This window comes from Carettochelys insculpta, chromosome 28, assembly GCF_033958435.1.
Source record: "Carettochelys insculpta isolate YL-2023 chromosome 28, ASM3395843v1, whole genome shotgun sequence".
NCBI classification, from domain to species: Eukaryota; Metazoa; Chordata; order Testudines; family Carettochelyidae; genus Carettochelys; species Carettochelys insculpta.
In genome coordinates this window covers 15,577,238-15,603,449 of record NC_134164.1, presented here as the reverse complement: position 1 = coordinate 15,603,449, position 26,212 = coordinate 15,577,238, and the positions used below count along the sequence as shown (strand labels likewise).

Sequence of the window (26,212 nt, the reverse complement as noted above, 5' to 3'; positions counted from 1 at the left end):
CTGCCTCTGGCCTGGGGACCTAGGAATACCCAGCAGCCTGGAGCTGCTTAGCAGAGGTCAGAGCCAGGAGCTGTGGCCCACAGCCAGCCCGGCCCACCCCCAAGTCCTACCCAGCTGAGTGTAAAAGCTGGCCTGGATTCTCAGGGTGTCTTTTCCCTGTTCCAAACCCTGAAGGGAGCTGTTCCCAGGACAGCAGCAGGGTTGCTTTTCCTGTAACAAGAATGTTAAATGTCGTAAGGAATGGGCCCCTGGGAGAGGGTGTGCGGTGGACAGGACAGAACTGAGGACTGGGAGCCCAGACTCCTGGGTTCAGTTCCCAGCTTTGCTACTAAATTGTGGTGTGACCTTGGGCAAGGACTACAGCTCAGTGCCTCAGTTTGCCCATCTGCAAAGTGGGGAGAATACTGAGCTACCTCAGGGTGGAGAGATCCCTGTTGCATTCCACTGGCATTTGTCCTAGAACCTGGGCATCAGGCCCTAGGAATACGTCCGAGTGAGAGACACCCTGTGGCCCTGGATCTGGCAGCAGAGGGGAGGGGAGGAGGCTGGGGATGGAAGGGGTCGCTGCTGGCTCCTCTGGGGCTATGTCTGCGCCACAGAGGTATTTCGAAGGAACTCTGCTGGTGTCTAGACGGTGCACGCGCCACTTCTGGATAAAAGCGAAACGGCGGCTGTGTTATTTAGGAGCTGGTGACCCTGCCTGAGGAGGGGTGACGCACTGTTAAGACAAGGCACAGGCTCCAGGCTCGCAATAGCACCGCGTGTCCAGAAACGCCATTTCGAAATACGGTTTGTGTGGAGCCGGCTCATTTCGAAGTGAGGTATTCGAACTAGCTGGTTCCGCTCTCTGATTGGAAGTAGGGCTGCCGTTTAGCCGGAGCCTGGCTCTTGCGTCCCAGGAGAGATCCGGCGCTGTGTGCGTCAGAGGGTGAGCCTGACGCGTGAGGGTCCATGGCCTGCATCCCCAGTCCCAGAGTGCTGGGCACAGGTGCTGTTCACCTGGACTGAGGGTGCCCTGGAGCAGCTCGCTCAGCTCCTGTGGGAGGGCTGCTTCCACCCTGGGCCCTTTAGCCAGACCCTAGGAGGTGCGGTCCCAAGAGCTGGAAGAGAACCTGCAAGGGGAGCACCAATGCTGGGGCCGTGCGCTACCCTGGGGAGACACGGGCGCCGTTCCTAGCTTGTAGGGCCGGGGGCCTGTGCCAGTGTCTCCGGGCGGGGGGGAGGAGGGAAAGAACGGAACAGAGCCGTGTTCATGCAGCCGGCAGAACCTCTCTCACCAGGTGAGCCCTGCCCCGGTCCCCGGCCGCCTGCCCCTCCCAGCTGCATCCTCCTTGGCCTCTGGCCTTGAGAAAGACCCAGTGCTGTCACTCCGCACGCCCGGTGGGTTTTGGTTACTGAATCATCCAGGGAAGGAGTCGGAACCTGATTCCTCCAGTTAACGGACCTAGAATCTCTGCCTCTGTGTCCCTAAGTCCAGTGCACAGCCCTGTCACCCGCCTGCTGTTTGACTGCTGCAGCTGGCAGGCTCCTTGTGGGGCTGTGGGCACTGCCAGGGGCCAGAGGAACTGCTGAGTTCTGACAGCGCAGCCGCCCAGGGCCAGGCGCCAGGCGGGGTGAGTCGGGCAGGGCCGGGCGCCAGGCGGGGTGAGTCGGGCAGGGCCGGGCGCCAGGCGGGGTGAGTCGGGCAGGGCCGGGCGCCAGGTGGGGTGAGTCGGGCAGGGCCGGGCGCCAGGGCCAAGTGGTACAAACGGTGGCTGGTTTGACTGGGGGCAGGGTTGGTTTTTCATCAGGGGACATTTTCTGGTGTGTTATAAATTTCAAAGTGAAAAGCAGCCCCGGACTGAACGGGCTCCCACGGCCCCACCACCGCTCTGTGGAGTTTGGGGGACGGAACTGTTTGGCGAGCTGGGTTTGTGAAGCGCACTGGTGTGCAGCCGAGGAGGGTGTGTGTACACGCTGGCCGGAAATGCTTTGCTCAGCTCTGCTCAGCACGCCCCTGCCGTTGGGGCTGAAGTCAGGGAAGCTGGGGGGTCGTTCCAGGCTCCCGTGGGCCTGCCAAGCCTCCGAGGGACATCAGCCAAGTCCGACCCTAGCTGGCTTCTGCCAGGGCGCTAGTGCAGCCAGCCAGTGTGTAGGCAGGTGCCGTAGTTCTCACCTCCTCTGTGACTGATCCTTTCCTGGACCTTGCTGCGCTCCCGGCCCTGGGACTTCCTGCCCGGGGAAGGAACTGGTGGGACCGTTGTGGTGTTGCCCTGTCTTTGTGCCCCCAGATGGTGTGACACGGTTGCGGTGCGCCTCGTGTGTTGCAGATCAGGACGTGGGCGTTATAACAAGCGAACATGTGGGCTCAGGTGCTGCTGGAGTAACCAGAAGGGGAGGGGTTTGCTATTGGGGGGAACAAGGGTTTTGCTACTCATACGCTGTGGAATGAGCATAGAGTGGTGGGGACCATTTACTTCCCCTCTGGAAGCCGGGGGTGTGGAGTGTTGTGAGGAGCAGCAGCAAATCTCTGCTGAGCAAGAGCCTGATGCTTTTTTCCGATAGCCCACGAGAGCCAGGTCCCTTAACCTGTGTCACGCAGTTCCTCCCATAACCTGCTGCTCCTCTAAGCATGTGACTGGCCTCTCTCGCCAGATCACAAGTCGGCCCTGGCACAGAGGGTCTGCAGGTCATGACTGAGCAAGCTTTGTATTTATCTGCAAGGCAGCAGCTGCAGCAAACCATCGGACCTGCCCTCTGCTCTGCTTCCATGCCCCCAGTTGTACTGGGAGCGCTCTCATCCCATCTCCAAACTGTCCCTGTTCCGCGAGTGGCAGTGCTGCTCCTGCTTTGGGCTAAGGCAATTCCCGGATGAAACTGAGTGTCAATAAATGCAAAGTAGTGCACATAAGAAAACATCCTCCCAACGTTACACACGGAATGAGGGGGTGTAAGGTAGTTGTGACCACTCAGAAGAGAGATCTGGGGGACAGCGGGGTTAGTTCTCTGAAAACATCCACGCAGAGTGCAGCAGCCATCAAAGAAGGAAACAACAAGCCAGGAATCATTAAAAAAGGGAGAGAGAAAATACTGTATCGGTGCGCTATAAATCCCTGGTGCTCCCGCGTCCTGAATGCCACTGGCAGATCTGATCGCCCCTTCGCACATCAGATACCGTGGAGCTGGGAAAGGTTCAGAGAAGGCAACAAAAATGACCACGGCCATAGAAGAGCTGCCACGGGAGGGGAGATTGGGACTCTAACTCGGGAAGGAGATGAGTGTGGGGGATTATGGTGGAGCTCTGTAAAATGGGGGACGGAGGAGGGACCATGTGATGATTCTGTTCTTTCCTTCTGAAGAACCTACTGTCGGCCACTGTTGGAAGACAGGACACTGGGTGAGATGGACCTTTGGTCTGGGCCAGTGCGTCCAGTCCTGTGCTGCCAAGAATGGATTTATTTTCAGAAAATCTGTGACGTTCCCCAGTTATCGGCTCGATCGCTGGCCACACGGGGTCCTGAGCTCTCCTTTCTTCTTCGAGTCCTGTCCTGCCGGCTGCTCCACAGCAGGTGCCCACACACCTCTCTGGCCCCGACCTGCCTCGTGGCCGACAGGGAGACTGCAGGGCAGCAGGGGAGAGAGTTGTTTTCTACCACCTCCCATGGCCCCCTGGGGCAGCCTCATCTCCTGGCTGATGTGTGCACTGAGGGAGAAGTTTGTCTTCTCCTGGCTCAGCTGGTGCTCCAAGTGTTTGTCTCAGACTGTCAGCTACGCCGCACGCCCTGCAGCCACCCTCTGGGCCAAGTCAGGAGACGGCCTGCCCCCGGCACCCAGCAACCTTGAGTGTGCGTCTCCTACACAGGACTCCCTCCGGGCTGTCCCGCCAGAAGAGACCCGCTCCCCCTCAGGCCTGGGTCTCCAGCTGATTTCCTGCTGGTTTTTCCCATCCATGGGCAGGATAAGTTTTGCTGTGCGCCCTGAGGCTTGTGCAGATGTGCACCGCTGATAGAAGAGAGGCTGCCTGCCGGTGGCTGTGGGCGCTTGGCTCATCTGCTGTGCGGCACCTGAGTCGCTCCTGGGAGGCTGCCCAAGGCTCAGTGTCCAGGGAACGCTGGTGTCCCGTAAGGCCGCCGACTCTTCCTCTGGTGCTCATGAGCCCGTGAAGCCCTGGGGCTGTAAGAACAGACACCGGTGCCCTGCTCCAGTAAGGAGGGCAAGCACAGGATGCCACTGTGAGCTGTAACCCAGCCACCCCTGCCAGTGTGAGCGGTGCAGGTGGGGGTAACTGTGGAGTGGTCCCTTCGGCCCATGCCACTTACGGTATGTGGCAGCTGCAGCTCCCCTGTTGTCACTGGTAGCGTGGGCTGCAGCCGTGCCCACCTCACCTAGGGCTCGGTCCTGGGTGTGTCCGTTGATGCAGGCCTGACACGAGGGAGTGCGCCGGGTCGGCTGAACCCGCTCCCCCTTACTGAAGTCTCCTGGTACAAGACTTGGGGGTGGGGTGCCCATGTCTCTCAGCCTGGCTGTTCCCTTTGCCACCCCTGGGTAACAGTGCAGCCTGTAGGGAGCCCTGCAGGTTTAGCTCGTGTGCCGCCAGGCGGATGCAGCCAAACGCAGCTTTCCTCGCTGGAACACACCCCGGCCTTTAACGAGGAGCTGGCGTCTGCATATGGCCAGTTGTGGAACAGGGCAGGGCCCATCTCATGTGAGTGCCCCCATCCAGGTTTGGTATGAGCCTGTTTTCCATTCACTCCCTACAAAAGGGTGGCACCCGCCTCTCCCACGGGCTCCCCCAGGTCTTTCGACGTGATTCCGTGACTCAGCCTTGCCACTGCGTCATATCCAGGTCTCCCCGCTGCGGGGCTGCAGTGGCAAGGCTCCATTCCCAGAGGGAATGCTTTCCTTGAGAGCCCCTTGCTCTGGCCATGTTCAGGGTTCTACCTCCGCACACCGTGCACCATGGAAGCGCCGAGCCTCCAAGGCCGGGCCGCTGCTTCCTTTTATATGGTCCTTTTGGCCTCTGACTGGTCACTTCAGTAGCCACTCAGATTGGCTGCTCCTCAGTAGTCGCTCTAGGCTGCCTGGAGGACTTCTCTGCTCCCTCCTGTGGAAGGGTGGGGCAGGACCCCGAGGCCTCCAGCAGTGGGGCTCTAGACCTAATCTACTCTGCCATAGTCTGCATAAACTCTTCCCTCACGTTGGGTTCTGCACCCTGTATTGGGATCTTAACTTGGTTCCCAGCCACCTGACGAGAAGTCAGCGGTGTCCTGCTCCCTCCTGTTGTCTGTCAGACAGCTTTCTTAGCCGCCGTAACTTTGGCCTGCAGGTTTGGGGAGGGTGGAGTTCTGATGGCTGGTTCCCCACTTTACAATGCTTTTCAACCCCGGTCTCTCGAGGTCCACAACCTAAATGCCCACCGGAGGTCACAAAGGAGGACAGTGGAATGAACTGTTGACCTAAGATCCTCTGCACCTACTGCCCCGTAACCTCCAGACAGTCCCTGAGAGAGGGCAGCGGGCATCACAAGATGCGTGAAATTGCCATTCAGAGGCTTGGAAGCAGACCCTGCCGTGCCCACCGAGTGTCACAGAGCTTCTTCAAGGCCACGCCTTTTGCCTGGCTGGGAACTGAGTGTGTGCAGCTGACCCAGCGGGAAGAGTGTACAATTCCCCCAGCGCCGTGGGAGAATTCAGCGCGTTTGTCGCCTGTGCACACAGCAGCAGACAGGGGCTTGCCCCCAAGCCTGAAGCAGTGCCCACACAATGGCTGCGTTCCGACTTCCTGGAGGGGAGCCTGCGCGCCGCGAGGCTGCCGCTGCCACTCCCACCACGGGTGCTACCCGAGGGGTGGCCCTGCCGTTCCGCATGCCAGTGCCGCGGCGGCTGCATGTTCTGCGAGAGGCTTTGGAGCAGGAGACTCGGTGGGTTGCAAACCAAGTGGCTTCCAACATCCCTCCCTGCAGGAGAACGCAGGGTGTTGCCCCATTGTCCCACTGGAGAACATCCCAGGGGCTGGCTGCAGGCAGATTCCAATATCCTCCTTGCCCCACATGCTCCACCTGTTCCCCCACTACCCTGGGCCTGCTGTTGGGGGCTGACCTGCTGGCTGCCCTGTGCCGAGGCTCTTTCCCTCTGTGCCACTGGCACATCTGTGCAGTGGGGCCTCACCGCTCTGTTGGGCGGGGGGAAGGAGTGGGGGGGATCACAGGGCCCATCCAGCTCTGTGCCTCAGTTTCCCCACCTGCACCGTAGAGAGGACAGATGGGGAGAAAAGGAGGAGGAGTTGCGCTCTATGTGAGGGAGCAGTATGATTGCTCAGAGCTCCAGTATGAGGAAGGAGAAAATCCAGTTGAGCATCTTTGGGTTAAGCTTAGAGGTGGAAGTAACAGAGGTGATGTTGTAGTTAGTCTCTGCTGTAGACCGCCAGCTCAGGGAGGTGAGATAGATGAGGCGTTCTTCAGGCAGGTAAGTGAAGCTTCCATATCACAGGCCCTGGTTCTCATGGGAGACTGTAATCATTCGGACATTTGTTGGGAGACCAATACAGCAGCGCACTGACAATCCAGGAAGTTTCTGGAGAATGTTGGGGATAACTTCTTGGTACAAGTGCTGAAGGAACCGACCAGGGGCCCTGCGCAACTTGACATGTTGCTCAAACAGGGAAGAACTAGTAGGAGAAATAGAAGTGGGAGGGAACCTGGGCTGCAGCGACCATGAGATCGTAGATTTCAGGATCCGGACAAAAGTAAGAAAAGTGAGCAGTAACATACAGATCCTTGATTTCAGAAGAGCAGACTTTGACTCCCTGAGAGACCGGATGAGCAGGATCCCTTGGGAAACAAAGATGAAGGGGAAAAGAGTTGAAGAGAACTGGCAGTATTTTAAAGTCTTACTGAAGGCAAAGGAACAAACAATCCCGCTGCGTAGTAAGAAATGCAAACATGGTAGGCAACCAGCTTGGCTTAACAGGGAAATCCTTAGTCAGCTTAAATTCAAAAAGGATGCCTACAAGAAATGGAAACGTGGACAGTTGACTAAAGAGGAATATAAACATACGGCTGGAGAATGCTGGGGGGTGATCAGGAAAGCGAAAGCACAGTTGGAACTGCAGCTGGCAAGGGATGTGAAGAGTAACAAGAAGGGTTTCTACAGGCGTGTGAACAATAAACGGGTTATCAGAGAAGGTGTGGGGCCGTTACTGGATGAGGAAGGCAACCTAGTGACAGATGATGCAGGAAAAGCTGAAGTACTCAATGCTTTTTTTGCCTCAGTCTTCACGGACAAAGTCAACTTCCCCATGACGGTCCTAGACAATGCAGTATGGGAAGGTGGAGGGCAGCCATCTGTGTGGAAGGAACAAGTTCTGAGCTATCTAGAAAAACTAGATGTACACAAATCCATGGGTCTGGATTTAATGCACCCCAGGGTACTGAGGGAATTGGCAGAGGTCATTGCTGAGCCTTTGGCCATTATCCCTGAAGACTCTTGGAGATCAGGGGAGATACCGGATGACTGGAAGAAGGCAAACGTAGTGCCCATCTTTAAAAAAGGAAAGAAGGACAATCCAGGGAACTATAGATTGGTCAGCCATACCTCAATCCCTGGGAAAATAATGGAGGGAATCCTCAAGGAATCCGTTTTGGAGCACTTGGAAGAGGGGAAAGTGATCAAAAGTAGCCAACATGGATTCACCAGGGGCAAGTCCTGCCTGACCAATCTGATTAGCTTCTATGATGAGGTAACAAGCTCTGTGGACATGGGGAAGTCAGTGGATGTGATATACCTTGACTTCAGCAAGGCTTTTGATACGGTCTCCCACAACATTCTTGTCCATAAGTTAAGGAAATATGGATTGGATCCTTGGACTATAAGATGGATAGAAAGCTGGCTTGATGGTTGGGCCCAACGGGTAGTGGTCAATGGCTCAATATCTGGATGGCAGTCTGTTTCAAGTGGAGTGCCGTAAGGCTCGGTTCTGGGGCCTGTGTTATTCAACATCTTTATTAATGACCTGGGTGAGGGACTGGATTGCACCCTCAGCAAGTTTGCGGATGACACAAAACTAGGGCGAGGGGTAGATTTGTTGGAGGGTAGAGAGAGAATCCAGAGGGACCTGGATAAATTGGAGGACTGGGCCAAAAGAAATCTGATGCGGTTCAATAAGGAGAATTGTAGAGTCCTGCACCTGGGGCAGAAGAATCCCAAATATTGTTACAGGCTGGGGACAGACTGGCTCAGCAGCAGTACGATGGAAAGGCACGTAGGGGTTCTGGTGGGTGAAAGGCTAGGTATGGGTAAACATTGTGCCCTTGTAAGCAAGATGGCTAATGGCATACTAGGGTGCATTATAGTAGTAGTAGGCATCCTTCAGTCTATGTAGACTATGGATCACGCCCTTCATAGTTCCATTTGGGATCATCATTTGCAGTGTTGACTGTGAAGGCCCACATGACAGTGACAGTCCTTGCTGCATCTGTTTCATGTGTAATGGGTGTCTGGCAGGTCCTTACTGTGCTTTCTGTGGGCTCGTTTCTCCTTTGCTAGCTGTCTGATCCTCATCTCACCCTTCTGAAGGCCCTTGTGTAGTTCCTGCCTCCATCTGCTGCAATTGTCTGCCAGCTCCTCCCAACTGTCCGGCTCGATGTCTACCTCTCTGAGGTCTCTCTTGCAGACATCTTTGTAACGCAACTGGGGGCGTCCGGGAGGTCTTTTGCCAGAGGCTAGCTCATCATACGGGATGTCTTTTGGAATCCTTCCATTGTTCATCCTGTGGACGTGGCCAAGCCAGCGGAGCCGCCGCTGCCTGAGGAGGGTGTGCATGGTTGGGATTCCAGCTTGCTCAAGCATGGTGGTGTTGGGCACTCTGTCCTTCCACGATATTCCAAGGATGCGCCTGAGGCAGCGCGAGTGGAAGACATTTGGCCTCTTTTCCTGGTGGGCGTACAGGGTCCAAGACTCACTGCTGTAAAGGAGGGTGCTCAGGATGCAGGCTCTGTAGACTTGCACTTTGGTGTGGGTATACAACTTGATGTTGTTCCACACTCTCTTGCTGAGTCTGGACAGAGTTGTGGCTGCTTTTCCGATCCTCCTATTTAGCTCTGTCTCCAATGATAGGGTGTCAGTGATGGTGGACCCGAGGTAAACGAACTCGTGGACGACCTCTAACGTATAGTTGTCAGTGCTGATTGATGGAGGGTCAGCAACGTCCTGACCAAGTACGTTTGTCTTCTTTAGGCTGATGGAAAGCCCAAAGTCCTTGCATGCTTTGGAGAACTGATCCAGCAGTTTCTGAAGCTGATCTTCTGTGTGTGACACTACAGCAGAGTCATCTGCGAACAGCATATCTCTGATGAGGACTTCCCACAGCTTAGACTTAGCTTTCAGCCTTGCAAGATTAAACAGTTTACCATCAGATCTTGTGTGCAAAAAGATGCCCTCTGTTGAAGATCCAAAGGCATGCTTCAGGAGGAGTGCAAAGAAGATCCCAAACAATGTCAGAGCAAGGACGCATCCTTGTTTGACGCCGCTCCTGATACTGAAAACATCCGATAATGTGCCGTCATATTGGACGGTTCCTCTCATGTCTTCGTGGAAAGACTGGGTCATCTTGAGTAATAGGGTGCATTAGGAGGAGCATTTTGAGCAGATCTAGAGAAGTAATTATTCCTCTTTATTTGGCACTGGTGAGACCACAGCTGGAATATTGTGTCCAGTTTTGGGCCCCTCGGTATAAAAAGGATGTGGATTTGCTGGAGCAGGTTCAGTGAAGGGCAAAAAAAATGATTAAGGGGCTGGAGCACAAGACCTAGGAGGAGAGGCTGAGGGATTTGGGCTTGTTTAGTTTACAGAAGAGAAGACTTAGAGGTGATTTAATAGCAGCCTTCAACTTCCTGAAGGGGAGCTCTGAAAAGGAGGGTGAGAAACTGTTCTCAGTGGTGTCAGATGGCAGAACAAGGAGTAATGGTCAGAAGTTGAAGAGGGAGAGGTGTAGGTCAGATATTAGGAAAAACTACTTCACCAGGTGGGTGGTGAAGCACTGGAATGCGTTGACAAGAGAGGTGGTGGATTCTCCATTCCTCAAAGTTTTTAAGTCCCGGCTGGACAAGGTCCTGGCTGGGAAGATTTAGTGGGGGGTTGATCCTGCTTGAAGCGGGGGACTGGACTAGATGACCTCCTGAGGTCCCTTCCAGCCCTGTGATTCTGTGATTCTGAGGACGGTCTGTCCATCCTCTCTTCACCTGCTTTGTCTAGTTGGATTGGGAGCTCTTTAGGGCAGGGCTGTTCCTCACTCTGCATGGGCACTTCTTTGTGGGCAGAAGGCTCCACGGCCAACCCCCTGCAATGAACAAGGGCACCTCCCTCCTCTCCAAGCTGGAGTGTCAGGCTCTCAGCAGACTCAGGCACGACTGCTCAGCTCACACTCGGGCTTTTCTTCACAACTGCAGAAGGTGGAACTCACCAGACAGGACGAGTGCGAGGTCCATCTCCTGCAGGTGACTGTCTCCCGCTGCGAGCAGCACCAGCTCCTGGGAGAGGTGCAAGAACCTTCTCTCCAGTGGGCAGCTGAGATTAGCCTCCTGGTCAATTCGTGTTTGACAGCCTGAAGCACGAGGCTCAATATTCCTTATCAGAAAGTGGGACCAACTCAACACATCAGCCTTCCTCCTTATCATGCCACATCAGCCCTGCTAAGCTCTCGGCCTCTGTCCACTCTTCTGGCTAGCGGTGTGTTTTCCATGGACTGTCACTGTGGGCGTCTGCTAAGAGAGTGGGGGCACTCTGTTGCCCGGCTCTGTCCCGTTCATGTTTTGTGTTCCTGCCCTCAAAGCCAAGCTGTCCCCACTTGCTGATTCTCCAGACCTGCCAGCTGTGACGGGAAGCTCTCTGGCTTGTGCAGCCTGGAGCTGGGACCAGCACGACCGCCCGAGGAGGACAGTGTTGGGCGTTGAGCCCTTGGAGTTAGACAGAGATTCTGTGGGGAAGTTGTGTGGGGCAGGTTGTGCTTTGCATTGGGGGGCCAGGGTACTGGTTGTCTTTTCCTGGCTGCTGGGAGAAAACTGCAGTGTCTCCAGGCAGGTGGGCTGAGGCAAAGGGGTTTGACTCAGTGTGGTCATGGTGGCCATGTGGTGGGCTAGCAGGCTGGACTAGCCTCCCCAGGCAGGAGACACCATTTCTGCAGGACCACTGGAAGGGAAGATGTTCTGTAGGGTCTCTCCAGCCACGGCACTGTCCCTGCAGGGAGTGCACCCCCGCTGGCTCTGCAGTGACCCCAGCCAGCAAGAGCAAGCCCCTCAGGGGTTTGCCATACAGGAGCAGGGAGGTTACAGTGTTGGTGTGATGCAGTGCTGGGGCAGTGCAATGCCAGGAGTTTGCAGTGCAGGGGCTTTGCTGTGCCAGGGGGTACTTTGCAGAGGGTACATTGCCATGGCCATGCTCTGCAGAGGTGCAGTGCTAGGAAGTATATTGAGGATGATGCAGTGCCAGAGTCATGTATTCCTTGGGACTGCAGTGCCAGGAGGGTGTTTTCTTGGGGATTTCAGTGCCAGGGCATCCATTGTGAGGGTTACAGTGCCAGTGGCATGCACTGCAGGGGGTGTTTTGTTGGAGGTTGCAATTAGGAGGACACAGTGCTGAGGATGTGTATGCTGGGGGACAGTGTCAGGGTTGTGTATGCAGGAGACGCAGCATTAGCGGGTTGCGTTGCTGGGGACACGGTGCTGGGGTTGTGTTGCTGGGGACACAGTGCTGGGGACACAGTGCCAGGGTTGTGTACTCTGGGGGCGTGGTGCTGGGGTTGTGTATGCTGGGGACACGGTGCCGGGGTTGCGTTGCTGGGGATGCAGCGCCAGCAGGTTGTGTTGCTGGCCAGGGTGAAGTTTAACTCTGTTCTCTCTGGTTTTTGCAGTTCGCGCACATGGCCCAGGTGAGCTTCCTCATTCACGCCTTCGGCTCAGCCTTCACCTTGGACCTGGAGCTGAACCAGTAAGTGCTCCCCTGGGCCGTGGGCCGGCTGGCTCAGGGCTCTGGGCGGCCTCCGGGAGCCAGGTACAGGGTGGGCTGGGGCAGGAGCCGGCAGCTCCAGCAGCAGGGATCCGCGCTGCAGCGCTGGCGTGTGGGGCGGGTGTGAGCTTGCTGGGTCTCCACCCGGCTGACAGTGCTCGCGTGTCCCCAGCACTGAGGGGCCGTGGGCCCTCCCCCATGGTCACAGCCGAGGGGCTGTAGGCTCAGTGCCGTTAGCTGGACCCAGAAAGGCTGGCAGCACAGCTGCAGGTGGCATTCGGGGGTGAGGGCTGTGCGTCGTGTGCCCTGGCACCGTGCTGGGCTGGCTCCCAGCTCCGGCATCAGGTGAACGCTGCCCCCTTAATATTTCATGGCACCCTCTGGAGCCTCCAGCTCCGACACCGAAGCCCCAGGCCCAGGCGTCAGCAGGGCGAGGTGAGCTGCAGAGCATGGGTGTAACGGGAGCCGGGTGATCAGCTGGAGTGACTGGTGATTGGGTTTCTGTGCCAGGAGGTGAACCTCTGCCCAGCACTGCACAGCTCCCCAGGGCTGGGAGTGGGGTCTGGGCCCCTGACAGCCCACCTGCCCCACTTCACTCCAAGGCACCTGCTGGGGAGCCCCAGAGAAGAGCAGCTGCTGCCCTGCCTGGGTCCCAGGGGGCACAGCAGCGTGCCAGGATCAGGGGCGGAGTCGCAGGGGAATGGGCAATGGAGGGCACCGGCCCAGCACATTGGGGGCCAGGTTAATTTCCTCCCCCCAGTACCCGCCCCAGCCGGCAGCAGTTCCTCACCGCTGCCCCTCTCGTTTCCATGGCAGCCACCTGCTCTCCTCGCACTATGTGGAGCGGCACCTGGGCAAGGATGGGAACAGCAGCCACCGCCCGGTGAGTGGGAGCGGCCCCGGGCACCAAGGTGCCAGGCCGAGGCAGTGGCGGAGCAGCCCAGGGGCAGGCGTCGCTGTGCGGGGGCCCCAGCGTGGGGGTGGGAATGGAACCGGCGACGCTCAGCGAGTGAGGGCGGGTCTCCCGAGTCCACGTCCGGCACGTTTGAAACTCAGCAGAGAACATCCCGGTGCACCATGATAATTAGCCAGGGCGGGGCCCCGGGGCACCGGTCACAGGGACCAGGCGTTTCCGCTTGCAGCCCCAGAGGCACCGAGCCCACTGACAAGGGTGAGGGGAGTCTCTGCCATAGCCTTGGCTGAGAGCCAGCTGGCCTTTAGCTCATGGTCGCAGGTTCAATCCCTCCTGCCGACGACCCGGGTGTGTCGGCCCTACACGTGGGGCTTGGCCTGGGCTTCTGGATTCCTGCCCCCTTCCGGAGGGGACTCTCAAAGTCTTGCCCCTGGGCAGAGAGTATCCGAGTTGGGAGGCCAGGCACTGAAAAGTGCTTCTCCCACTATACTGGAGCTACAGCGCTGGTTCTCTGGTCACACTCAGGATAGGCCTGAGCACACCAGGTATAGTGGTCGGTCACTACTAAGATGTTCCCAATATTCTTCCTGTCTGGTTCTAGAACCGAGAAATCGATGCGTACCAGCGCCAGAGGCTGCTCGTGATGTTCTGCAGATGGGCTGCTCTAGTGGGCAGAACTTTCCTTTGAATGCATTGGGCACGTGTCTCACGTTTCCCGTGTACATCCTTGGCCAGCCGGGCCCAGTAGACCCTACCGTGGATAATCCCAAGGGTTCTCTCCATTGCAAGTGCCCAGAATCGTCACGCAGGGCCCTCATAGCTGGGCTCTGTACTCTGTTGGCAGTACCAGTTGTGTCCGTCGATTTTTGCAGTGGATTTGCTGTGACCCAGTGCAGCACATCTTGCGTCAGTCTCAGTTTGTTCCACTCCCTCAACAGTAGTTTACTTCCAGGAGTGGAGGGAACGATGGTCACAGGGTTTTGCTCCTCTCTTTTTGCAAGTAGGGGGTCACAGATGTCAGCATCTTGCAACTGGGCTTTTTGCCAGTCCACAGCATTGAGCCTGGGCAGTGGAGACTGATCCGACACGATACAGTTCACGGAGGCCCATGGCACACCCTCGGGTGGTAAAGCCAAGTTTCAGCAATACCCCTCGCAGGGTGCTCTGACCTGTGATAATTTCCATTGCAAATGGCTGTCACTCCATCTAAAGGAATCTCAGCAGTTTCTGGCGGCTGTGGGCACTGTGACAATGCACCTGCATTGACGCTGCTTCTCCCAGATCGGTACAGTATGCTGAACTCACAGCTGGCCAAGGAGGTCACCAACCTCTGCCCAGGAGTGTGCAGCTTAGCACTGGTCAACACGTATGTCAATGGAGTGTTGTCTGTCCATACCTGGAACTTAGCACCACACAGGTAGTCACACAACTTCTCAGTGATGGCCCACTTCAAGGAGTTGTGGGTGGAGTAACGAGTTTCACTGTCAGACAGCCCTCAGCTGGCAAAGGCCACAGGTCTACATTTGCTGGCCACTTCTTGGTATAAAACTGCTCCTAAACCTTCCAAACTGGCATCTGTGTGCAAGAGAAATGGCTCGTTTGGGTCAGCAAACACTAGGACTGGAACGTGAGTTCGGCAGTTAATGCTCTCTCACACCTCTCATCCCATTGCGATCCAAAGGGCTTTAAGGGACCACAGCACCTCTGTTCTAGAGGTTTCGGGAGTCTCCCCCTGCCCCGGGTCTTAGACATGCTCTTGTTGGGTGGATATCCCTGGGTGAGATCATTCAGAGGCTTGACAAGGGTAGCATAGTTCTTCAGAAACCTACGATAGTATCCACTAAATCCTAGAAAGGTTTTAAGCTCCCTGTAATTTTTGGGATGTGACAAGTGCTTCTGTCTCATCTAGGTCAGTACTCGCACCTTCGTGGGACACAACGTGACCCACATAACTTCACTGATGTTCTGCAGAACTGGCACTTGTTGATAGAACGCTTCAGCCCATAGGCTTCTATGCTCCTCCAAGGTCCTTCCAAATACAGTGAAGTCATCCAAATAAATCAAAACATGCAATAAGTTTGTGCCTCACGTGACTTTTTCCATAAGACGCTGGAATGTGGCTGGTGCCCCAGAAATCCCTTGAGGCATGCGTTTGAACTGGTAAAACCCTAAGGGCCAGAGGAAGGCTGTCTTCGCCGTATCTTCTCCTCACAAAGCGATCTGATAGTATCCACTTTGAAGGACTACAGCTGAGAGCCACTGGCTTCCCAGCAAACTATCTAAGGCATCTTGAATCCAAGGCACAGTGTAGTGGTTGACCACGGTACAGCTATTTAGAGTGAGGTAGTCAATACACATCCTAATTTTCCCATTCTTTTTACAGGCCACCATAATGGGTGAGGCTTCTTGGGGCTGCTGGATTCTGTAATGATGCCATTCTCCACCAGGTGCTGTGGAGAGGTCTTCCATCTCAGATAGAGCGATCTTCCTAGATCTTTCCCGGAAAGGTCGAGAGTAATGCGGTCTGATGTTCTGCTCAACCCCTCTTGCACATCCCATTCCTGCGGTGAGAACACCTGGGATCTCTCACAAAGCTTCTCCCTTAGGCGATTTTTCCACTTCGCGGACAATGGTGAATCTCCAAAGTCAAATCTCACCGGATCTGCCATGGGGGCGGAGTGTCACACTGAGGCCTTAACCTGATTCAGGCTCCACTAGCCTCTGCCCTGGCTTCACAACAACATCGTATCATAGAATCATAGAATGCTAGGAGTGGAAGGGACCTCGAGAGGCCATCGAGTCCAGCCCCCTGCCCCAATGGCAGGACCAAGTACTGTCTTGTTTCATTGGCAAACAGCACAGTCGCCTTTTCCTGGGCTTCCGCAGGTAGGACTGTGACTCCACTGGGGACCAGGATTCCTTCAGGGAGTCCTCCTTCAACTGGCTGCTCTACCATGGCTAAAGCTCCCCTACTGCCTTTGAGGCAGGTAGCCCAGAGAAGCCCCCACTTGTAAGGCCAACGCACCCGGGTCATCAGCAGGAGGGAACGAACCTGTGACTTCAGGGGCTAAAGCCTTGTGCTCTACCATGTGTGCGCTACCTTGTCGGTGGCCCCAGTGCTTCTGGGGTCACACACCAAAAAGAGCACCTCAGTGACTGGGCCTGGGCTATGAGGCCTGAACCCATCTCTGGGTAGGATGGGACCTCTCATGGGGACAGATCATCCCTGGCCTCCAACGTCCTCTGCAGCAGCTGGTACTGGCCCGGCTGGAGACAGGACACTGGGCGAGCTTGGCCTGCGGCTGACCCAGCTTGGTGCTGCCCGTGCTGCTGGGCAAGTCATTCCCAGGCCAGGCAGTGAGTGGCCCAGGAGTGGTGCTTCCACTGGGGTGGGATGCAAAGCAAGTTTTGAATGCTGGGACACACAAGGCCAGAGCCAAGCAGGTCATGGCCATGCCTGGTCATGGCCATGCCACAGTGGTCCCAGAGCTGGGGAGAGGGAGCGCAGGGCGAAGGCTGCTGGCAGCTTCTCAGGGCCCAGGGAAGGGCACAGAGAGATGGGACAATGCGGGGCTGTATGGGGCTCCCAGCGCTGGAAGGAGTGCCCTTACATAGGGCCGTGAGATTCAGGGGTGCTGCGTGATGCCAGGGAGCGCCCACAGCTGGAAGGAGGGGGGCTGCCGGTCGGGATTGAGGGGTGCTGGGTGATGCTGGGGGGGGAGCCCAGGGCTGAAGGAGGGGGCTGCGGGTCGGGATTGAGGTGCGCTGGCTGAGCTGTCATCAGGGAGCCCAGGGCTGGAAGGAGGGGAGCTGCGGGTCGGGATTGAGGGCTCTGAGCTGCCATTGGGGAGCCCAGAGCTGGAAGGAGGGGGGCTGCGGGTCAGGAATGAGGCGCGCTGGCTGAGCTGTCATTGGGGAGCCCAGGAGGGGGGCTGCGGGTCGGGAATGGGGGGCGCTGGCTGAGCTGCCACTGGGGAGCCCGGGTCTGGAAGGAGGGGGGCTGCGGGTCAGGAATGAGGCGTGCTGGCTGAGCTGCCACTGGGGATCCTGGGGCTGGAAGGAGGGGGGCTGCGGGTCGGGAATGAGGAGTGCTGGCTGAGCTGCCACTGGGGAGCCCGGGGCTGGAAGGAGGGGGGCTGCGGGTCGGGAATGAGGGGTGCTGGCTGAGCTGTCATCGGGGAGCCCAGGAGGGGGGCTGCGGGTCAGGATTGAGGGGTGCTGGGTGATGCCGGGGGGGAGCCCAGGGCTGAAGGAGGGGGGCTGCGGGTCAGGATTGAGGGGTGCTGGGTGATGCCGGGGGGGAGCCCAGGGCTGAAGGAGGGGGGCTGCGGGTCAGGATTGAGGGGTGCTGGGTGATGCTGGGGGGGAGCCAGGAGAGCAAGAGGGGAGGCCCCTGGTGCATCTGGATTTTGCCCCCAGAATAGCTCAGCTGGGCTGTAGTGCAGGCGTTTCCCTGCCAGGAGGAGGACCTAGGGGTGAGGAGGGTGTCACCTGGGCAACGCCTGTGCTCTTGGCCACCCTGCCCCGGCTGTGCCCATCGGAGGGAAGCAGAGTGACACCTGGTTGCTGGGTCGCTGGGCTGCAGCACAGGGGCAGGGGAGCAGGTGCAGCTGCTCTGGCTGTGGTGGGTGCTGCCATGTTAAAAAGATGAATGGGACCGTCCATAAATAGCCAGGCCAGTCGCTGGCCCAGCCGGCGTGCGGATTTCCCGGTGCTGCGCCGCAGGGAGCCAGCCTGCCAGCGGAGCAGCCGTACTGCCGAGAGAATGCGACGGGGGGGGCTGCCTGCTCATGCCTGGCCTCTCCGAGCGCCAGCCTGGGCTGTGGGGAGTGGGCATCGCCAGCTGTCTCTGTGGCTGCCCATGGCTGGGCTCTGTAACCTGTCTATAAACAGACACGTGGAGCGAGGGGATTTCCCAGCCGAGGCAGGGCTGGTGCGGGAGAATCGGCTCCGTTCCAGCGCCGAGGAGCGTGTGGTGATGGGGCTGCATGTGGATGGGCACCCATGCAGATACGAGTGCAAACACGGACCTGCACACGCGTCTACATCACACATGCAGACAGGCGTGTGCGTGTGCACGCAGCCCGCTATGCAGCCAGGGCACAGCGCTCTGAATGCACAGGGACAGTGACATGGGAGCCAAGGACGTACGCTCTGGCATGCACGTGGACCACTGCGTGCAAAGACCCAAGATGTCCCCCTCCCACGCCTGCACGAGTACGTGCACAAGCCTCGGCGCACACCTGCAGTGCGTGGCCAGTTGGACTTGTCCCTCTGCCAGCCCCTAACGCCGTTGTTACAATGTGAGAGGTGTGCAGGGGACCCGTGGCTCGTGGGAGTAAACACAGGGCACCTAAACCGAGGAGGGGCAGCAAGTCGCTATTCCATGTTGCAGTTGGGGAAACTGAGGGCAGGGACTTGCCTAAGGCCAGGGGCACCCGGGAGTCCTGTCTCTGGTCTAGCCCATGTTCTTTCCCCAGAGCTGGGACTGGAACCCAGACGCCCTGGCACCCAAGCACCACCTCCCACCACTAGCCTGCTGGCTGACGGCTCGCCTCGCCCCTTTGCTCTGTTGCAGGGAGCAGGGGAGCACTGCTACTACCAGGGCAGACTCCGAGGGGAGGCAAGATCCTTGGCAGCTCTATCCAGCTGCCACGGGCTGCAGTGAGTACCTGGAGGGGCAGGGGCAGGGGCAGGGGCAGGACAGCCTGAAGGCTCCGAGGGGAGTGGCAGGGGAGAGAGGCTGCTCTCCTGGGAGGAGATTCAGACCAGGTGGGTGTCATGACCCTGCCCTGCTGGGCAATCAGCCTGCACTGGCTTTGGGAGAAGGGAGTGGGAGGGGCATTGGGTTGGCAGGTCCCTCGGTGCCCAGTGGTACTGGAGGCTGCTGGGGCAGGGGAGTGGTTTGCATCCCTCTGACAAGGGCATTGCTCTCCCTGCAGCGGCGTCTTCTCCGATGGCAGGGACCTGTACCTGATTGAGCCGCACCGAGCAGCCCAGCAGTGGCAGGTAAGGGCAGGGCTGGAATTCTATCACCCTGTGCTGCGTACTAGGGTTCCTGCTCAGCCGGCTCCTCTTCCCGGGTAGGACAAGGGCAGGACAAGGGCAGGCCCCGGGTCACAGCATTGCCAGCCCCCAGGAGCACAAGCCAAGCTGTCCGGGGCAGACGCTGGCACTGGTGCCAGGTGCTTGGACACCCACGCTGGGTTCTGGGTGTTTGAACACTGGTTCCAGATGTTCGGACGCCGGCACCGGGTTCTGGGCACTGGGAGGCTGGTGCCAGGTGTTTGGAAACTGGTGCTGGGCGCTGGGAGGCTGGTGCCAGGTGCTCGGGCCCTGGGTTCTGGGTGTTTGAACACTGGTTCCAGATGTTCGGACGCCGGCACCGGGTTCTGGGCACTGGGAGGCTGGTGCCAGGTGTTTGGAAACTGGTGCTGGGCGCTGGGAGGCTGGTGCCAGGTGCTCGGGCCCTGGGTTCTGGGCGCTGGGAAGATGGTGCCAGGTGTTTGGACCCCGGTTCTGGGCGCTGGGCAGCTGGTGCCAGGTGCTGGTTTTGCCTGCACTGCCCTGTTTGAATTCAAAGCCCTGCTGCTGAGCCTGCAGCCCTGGGATTTCCCAGAGTGCCTTGTTTCCCTTGTTGCCATGGCAGCAAATTGAAGGAGATTCCACTGACGTCTGCTCCCCATACAGCCCTTAGCCTCCCCTCCCCCCACATGCCCTCAGTCCTGGAGCATCTCCCCTCCCCCAGGCTTTCCTCGGTTTCCCCAGGGCCAGGCCTAGCCGGTGGATGGGTTACTAGGGCAGCTGAGGTGGGAGCCTGGTGGGTCTCTGATCCCCTCAAGCACCCGTGGGTGAGGTCGCAGCGTTGGGCCGTGGGGGGCCTCCCCTCAAGCTGCTAGGTCTGTGCAGGATCCCAGCCCCCCCGGAACCTCCAGCCCCCGGTAGCCCGGAACAGCTGAAATCCTGTCCCTGCCGCGGGCCCAGGCCAAGGAGACTGTCCCTGCCAGCCCCAGGGGTCGTCCATTAACGATCCCCTGGGGGCCGAGGGCCGGAACCGGGCTGGGCGATGCCTCCTTGGGGCGGGAGGCTGACTCGGCCTCCGGGACTCGCACTGCTGGGGCCAGTGCAGAAAGGGTGCACGGGAGAGGGTGCAGCGCAGGGCAGTGAAGACGGTGAGGGGGCTGGAGCACATGGCCTGTGGGGAGAGGCTGAAGGACTTGGGCTTATTTAGTTTACAGAAGAGAAGAGTGAGGGGTGATTTGACAGCAGCCTTCAGCTTCCGGGGGGGAGCTCTAAAGAGGCTGCAGAGAGGCTGTTCTCAGTGGTGACGATGGCAGAACAAGGAGCGATGGTCTGAAGTTAGAGCGCGACGTCTAGGTTGGATGTTAGGAAAAACTACTTCCCCCGGAGGGTGATGAAGCCCTGGGATGCGCTGCCTAGAGAGGCGGTGCCTGGGGGAGGGAGAGCTCAGTGGTTGGAGCATGGGCCTGCTAAACCCAGGGTTGTGAGCTCAATCCTTGAGGAAGCAATTTAGGGATTGGAGTAAAGAGATGTCAGGGCTGGTGCTTGGTCCTGCCAAGAGGGCAGGGGCTGGACCAGGTGACCTCCTGAGGTCCCTTCCAGCCCTAGGAGATGTGTATCTCTCCTGCTGGAGGTTTTCAAGTCCCAGCTTGACAAGGTGCTGGCTGGGGTGAGTTAGTTGGGCTGATTCTGCTTCAGGCAGGGGCTCAATGGCTCCTGGGAGTCTGAGTCTATGATTCTGGGTGTGGCTGCCAGGATTTGTCCTGGGAACCCCTCCCCATGGTGGGGGCAGCTCCCATGGAGCTGGTGCTGGTCCCTGCACAGGGTTGTGTGGGTGTGATGGAGGCACAACCAGTGCAGATTGTGTAGGGAGACAGCCCTTGTGTATGGGCCGGTGGTGACACTCTCATTCCCAGACTTCCTGGGGAGGGATCCTGCAGCCAGCATAGGCAAGTGGAGCTGGTGCCGTGCACCATCTCCCTGGCCAGTCAGTGCTTGGGCCCCCCACCAGTTCCAGTCACGCAGGGCCTGGCTCCCGCTCCTGCTGGCTGAGGGGTCGGTAAGACCTGGACCTGGGACCTGTTTTTATAGCCCAGAGCTTAGCACCATGGATGGGTCTGGCTGGTGCAGTATCAAGGACCTTTTCCCATAGACTGATCCCAGAGGGCTCCCTGGGGAGAGAGCTGGGTAGGCTGGCAACTCTCCGCCCATGTTGTGGGGGCCTCTCTCCTGCTGAAGGATCCCACAGGTGCAGCCACTCTGGGGTGGGGCAGGGCAACACCTGGGAGGAACAGTCACCTGCGCTGCAGGTGTCGAGACCCCAATGAGAAACACCGAGCAGTCAGGTGGTGCAGGCAAGGCCCGGGGAGCAGAGCCTTGCTGGCCGCAGGACTGTGCAGGGCAGGTGTCCCCACCACCCCCCGCTCCAGGCCTAGGGACTTCCCGGGGGCCTGGCACCAGAAGCAGGGGTTGGGCCTGCCTCACATGCCGGTGGTGGTAGGGACCCTGGCAAGTGGAGTGACCCAGACCCAGCCTGCTTTGCTTTCCCAAGTGAGGCAGCTGTGAGCTGGCTTCGGGGGAGTGCAGCAATGTGGTACCAACTCACTCCACTTCCCGCTGCCCTGGTGAGTGCAGGGGTGTCCCCTGGTGTCCCCCGGGCCCGGCCCCTGCTTCCAGCACCAGGACCCCAGTGTCCCCTGGGCCCGACCCCTGCTGCAAGCACCAGGACCCCAGTGTCCCCCGGGCCCGGCCCCTGCTGCTGGCACCAGGACCTCAGTGTCCCCCTGTGATGGGGTTTTGGGGTCCCCCAAGCTCTGCACCCTGTCCACAGGCAGGAGAGTCTCTCACTCAGCAGGAAAACAGCAGGTTTATTAGCCGACAGGACACAGCATCGTACAGAGGAGTCAGTACAGCAGGCAGAGACAGCCAGTCCAATCCATGCTGGGGAGAGGAGGCCCCGAGGGGCCCCCAGAGCTGGGGCCTTGCCCCCTCCTTTGTCTCTCTCTCTCTCCCAGCCCAGACTAACTGCTTCCAACTCCCAGTTCCAATTTAAACCCCTCAGGCTCCACCTCCTCCTCTGTTTGCAGTACAAAGGTGTTACCTGGTTGTTAGGGTTACCCTCAGCAGGAGCCCCACACCCTCTGTGAGCCACACACACACACACACAGGTATCCCCCACTCCATCACATCTCTCCCCCCTTCCAGACCGAACTGAGCAGGGTCACTCAGCCAGTGACCTGGGGAAGTTCGGGGCCCTCCCCTCGTGATCGGGCATCGGCTGTACCCTCAGTGCTCCCCTTGATGTGCACCACCTCCATGTTATAATCCTGCTGGGGGAGGCTCCAATTTAGGAGCTTGGTATTGGCCCTTTTCATGTGATGCAGCCGGGCAAGTCCCTTTAGTTCCCTTAGGTTGGTTGGTTTTCCTGCTTCTGTTTTTGGTCCATCAGCCATGTTCTCAAGTCGGACAGGCAGAGCCCATACAGACGCTGCAGCACCAACAGATTAAATAGTTCTTTTCTGGTCTGGGCCCTGCCCTGTTTGCCCACCAGTCCATACAGCTGCTCCAGCCAATGTTTGGAATTCAGTTACAATCCAGTAAAGGAAGGTACAAATGCTTCCAACCTTGGCATTTAGCCAGACCACCAAAATGGTTGTGTGCCTCAGTTTCCCCTTCCATGCCACACAATAGGTTTGGAATGTTTTTTCTTATGTGAGAGGTTGCAAGACTAGTTACAGGGAACAATGGTGACATTTTAGAGTTACAGACTCCTTTAACATATAACTTATGCTTTTACATTAATGTTATTATGTTAAATGGCTTTTTTCAAACATTTAGTACATGGTACAATTTTACAGCTTTTGGTAGCAGCACCCCTTGGTTACAGCAGTCAGCGTGAGTAACAGAACAAACCCATTACAACTGTACATTTACGTTGCTCTTTGGTAGACCACAACCTTTGTGCAACATCCTTGAGAATTTGGTATTTTGGGGAGAAATGGCTGAGTCCTTTTTTAGCACCATTAAGTTTTAATTTTCTCCCTTGCCCCCTGGGGTGGAAATTTGATTTCTCTGGCTGTGCCCTCCCTTCTAACAAGAGCTGGGCCATTGATGATCTCAGGGAGACGGCCCCCTCCCAGCCAGCCTGGAAATTTGCAAACCAAACTGCTTTTTGAGAGTTGTTTTGTGAGTCCCAGACGCAGAATCCACATGAAGGAATCCCTGTTTATCCCTTACTGGCCCACTAGGCCCAAAGCTTCTTTGTCCTTCCACCTCCAACTACTGCCTCCCCATGGAATTAGAAGTTGAATCCAGTATGAGAATATAAGTGTTTTTACCATCTGGAGATGGGGAATTGCTGGCCCTCTCCTGCATCCTACAGAGACTGACTGTGCAGCCGTTTTACTTGGTTCTCACAGGGCTGCTCACATTTCCTGACAGTTTTTACTTTATTTGCATTAACTTTCAATTCCTGAGAAACTTTTACACTGCCTGCTTTGGACCCTTTCAGAGCACAGCCAGTGGTTTCACACTCAGGCAGGTCCTGGCCATCAGGAGCTGAAACAAACTTCTCCCCAGGCAAAGGGCTGGCTCTGGTGCTTACAGGCAAGCACCTTTCCTGTTCACTCTCCTTCACCTCACTCCCATTTTCTGCAGTCCGCACAGACGGTTTAGGAAAAGTTTCAGGGAAATTCTTTTCCTCAAGAGCTCCCCCAAACAATAACTTACCCCTGTCTGGCTTCACAGGGGCACTGCTCCCTTGAGCCACAACCAGCTCCTGGGTTTCACCTAAACCCAGGATCACTTCTGGCCCATTAGGCAGATTCCCACGTAATCCCCCTCCAGGCAGACAGCCAGTACCACCGGACAGAAGGTTAGGGTCCCTTTTCTCCCTTTTGCTACCAGCTCCTTTATCTTCATCAGTCAGCGTAACTCCATTGCCCATTTGTTCTTGTGTCCTGGCGAGAGGATGACTCTGGTAGGACAGAGTCCTCTCACCCCCTCCCAGTAACACCTCAGCATCAGGCAAAGAACAAGTACCAGAATCGTCTGGTCTCTGGGATTCCCTGATGATACTAACTGGATTAGACCAAGTTAAAGCATCATCCCCCCTGAGAGACACAGAGGTAGGCCCACTTCCCATCTGGGCTTCAGCTGCCCTCAGATCCAGCTCTGGGATCTTGGCTCCATCTCGAGCCCCCACAGGCTCAGGCAAAGGATTCACTTCCCCAGAAGCAGAAGCACTTTTCTTGCACCAAGGACCAGTGTCCTTAGCAGGGATACCACTGCCCATCCCAGAGCCATTCCCTCTGTTCCAGCCCCCATGGCTGGGTTTAGGCACACCTGGAATGCTTTTTCCTGGTGGTTTCTTCTCCAGCCACCCCAGGCTGGTGAATCTTCCTCAGACAATGGGCTAGTTTCCTGATTGGCACCTTTTCCAAATGCAGGCTCTGCTCTCTCCCCAGGCTGCTGCTGCTGCTGTTCAACACAGACAGACAATGGGAGGGAGACACTTTCTCCTTTGTCCCAGCCCCCTGGCTGGTCTCCACACACATACAGAAGGTGGAGCAGCTTCTCTCAGAGACAACTTGCCATTTCCAGTGGACAAGCTGCTTTCCTGCACAGACACACAGGCACCTTCCTCGGCCCAGGCCTGGAAAACTTTTTGCAGGTCTGTCTTGGCCACTAGTAGATGATGGGTTGGAATCGCTCCTTCCCTCCTTGAGCTGCGGCAGGCCACTCGGTTCAGAACTCCAGGCAGTCCAGGGTTTCCTGCCCCGATCCGGGCTCACCTCTGCAGGATTTTCCTTAACCCTCAGCTCTGCCACTGCACATCCACGCTGCCTTGTCCAGCTTCTTTAATCTCGATTCAGTTTCCAGGTGCTGCCACTTCACAGCGGAGTTGCTCAGCGTGGTTGCAGGCTCTCAGGCTGATGCCCTCTGCACCCCACGATTCCTGGAAGAATCCCTTCAGTGTGCCAGGCTCCTTGCAGGTCACAAGCTCCCTGCGGTTAGGCCGTAGGCCCCTCTGCCCTCTGGGACTGTCTCCAACAGACTTTCAGAGAAACCCCTTCTTCAGTGTGACACCTGCTCTTAAGGACCATGAGCACCCTCTCTTGGGACAAACTCATTCAGCGTGTCAGCCTCCTCAGGGGTCACTTGTTCCCGGGGGTTGGGCTCTCGGCCCCTCCACCTTCTGGGACCGACTCCAACAGACTCCCAGGAGTAACCCCTCCTCAGGTGTGACACCCCCTCTCGAGGACCACGACTGCAGTTGCTTGGGTTTGGCCGCAGGCCCCTCCGCCTTGGGAAACTGCACCTCACTGCCCGTCAGCACACCTGGGTCTCGCAGGCCCCTCTTCTTCTTCCGTGGTGCCCGTCACTTACTACTGGATGCTCCATCCTCGGGGTGCAGAACATCCCACTTCTGACACCAGTGTGATGGGGTTTTGGGGTTCCCCAAGCTCTGCACCCTGTCCGCAGGCAGGAGAGTCTTTCACTTAGCAGGAAAACAGCAGGTTTATTAGCCGACAGGACACAGCATCGTACAGAGGAGTCAGTACAGCAGGCAGAGACAGCTAGTCCAATCCATGTTGGGGAGAGGAGGCCCCGAGGGGCCCCCAGAGCTGGGGCCTTGCTCCCTCCTTTGTCTCTCTCTCCCTCAGCCCAGACTAACTGCTTCCAACTCCCAGTTCCAATTTAAACCCCTCAGGCTCCACCTCCTCCTCTGTTTGCAATACAAAGGTGTTACCTGGTTGTTAGGGTTACCCTCAGCAGGAGCCCCACACCCTCTGTGAGCCACACACACACACACACACACACACAGAGGTATCCCCCACTTCATCACACCCCTGGGCCCGGTCCCTGCTGCTGGCACCAGGACCCCAGTGTCCCCTGGGCCATCTTGCTCAGAGGATGGGACCTGGGGGAAGGGTGCAGTGGGGTGGGGAGGGGCAGGGCCTGGGGAGGAGCGCAGGGGGGGTCGTCCCAGCCCCAACACCCCAACGGGGGCAGGTGGTACTGCCTGGATGGCGGCCGTGCACTGGCGGTGCCCACCCAGGCCAGGCGGGGAGTGCTCCTCCTGCCACGCACAGGATACCTGCTCACGCTGGCGCCAGGCCCCGCCCTGCGAAGCCACCGGTACCCTCCTGCTCTCTGTTCCCTGCACAGGGGCCTCAGCCTCACCTCATCCAGCGGACGCCAGCTCCCGCCCCAGCTCCGGGGTGCACAGAGCCAGGTGAGTGCTGCCTGCGAGTGCCTCCCCAGCCCCCACCCCAGCCTGAACTCGTCGGGGGCCCAG

The 26,212-nt window shown here is 57.7% G+C and overlaps 1 protein-coding gene across 2 annotated transcripts in view; it reads left to right on the top strand.

Annotated features, from left to right (window-relative positions):
- Positions 1 to 26,212, top strand: part of ADAM11 (ADAM metallopeptidase domain 11) — a 52,990-nt gene that overhangs the window by 4,139 nt on the left and 22,639 nt on the right. Inside the window, exons 3-8 of one of the 2 annotated variants that reach the window (XM_074978772.1) lie at positions 11,884 to 11,960; positions 12,795 to 12,861; positions 18,470 to 18,555; positions 18,834 to 18,893; positions 19,755 to 19,782; positions 26,083 to 26,149. In XM_074978772.1, the coding sequence (XP_074834873.1) occupies positions 11,884 to 11,960; positions 12,795 to 12,861; positions 18,470 to 18,555; positions 18,834 to 18,893; positions 19,755 to 19,782; positions 26,083 to 26,149 (385 nt within the window). Of the gene's footprint in view, positions 1 to 11,883; positions 11,961 to 12,794; positions 12,862 to 18,469; positions 18,556 to 18,833; positions 18,901 to 19,754; positions 19,783 to 26,082; positions 26,150 to 26,212 lie in introns of both variants that reach the window. The other variant, XM_074978771.1, reaches the window with a different exon arrangement.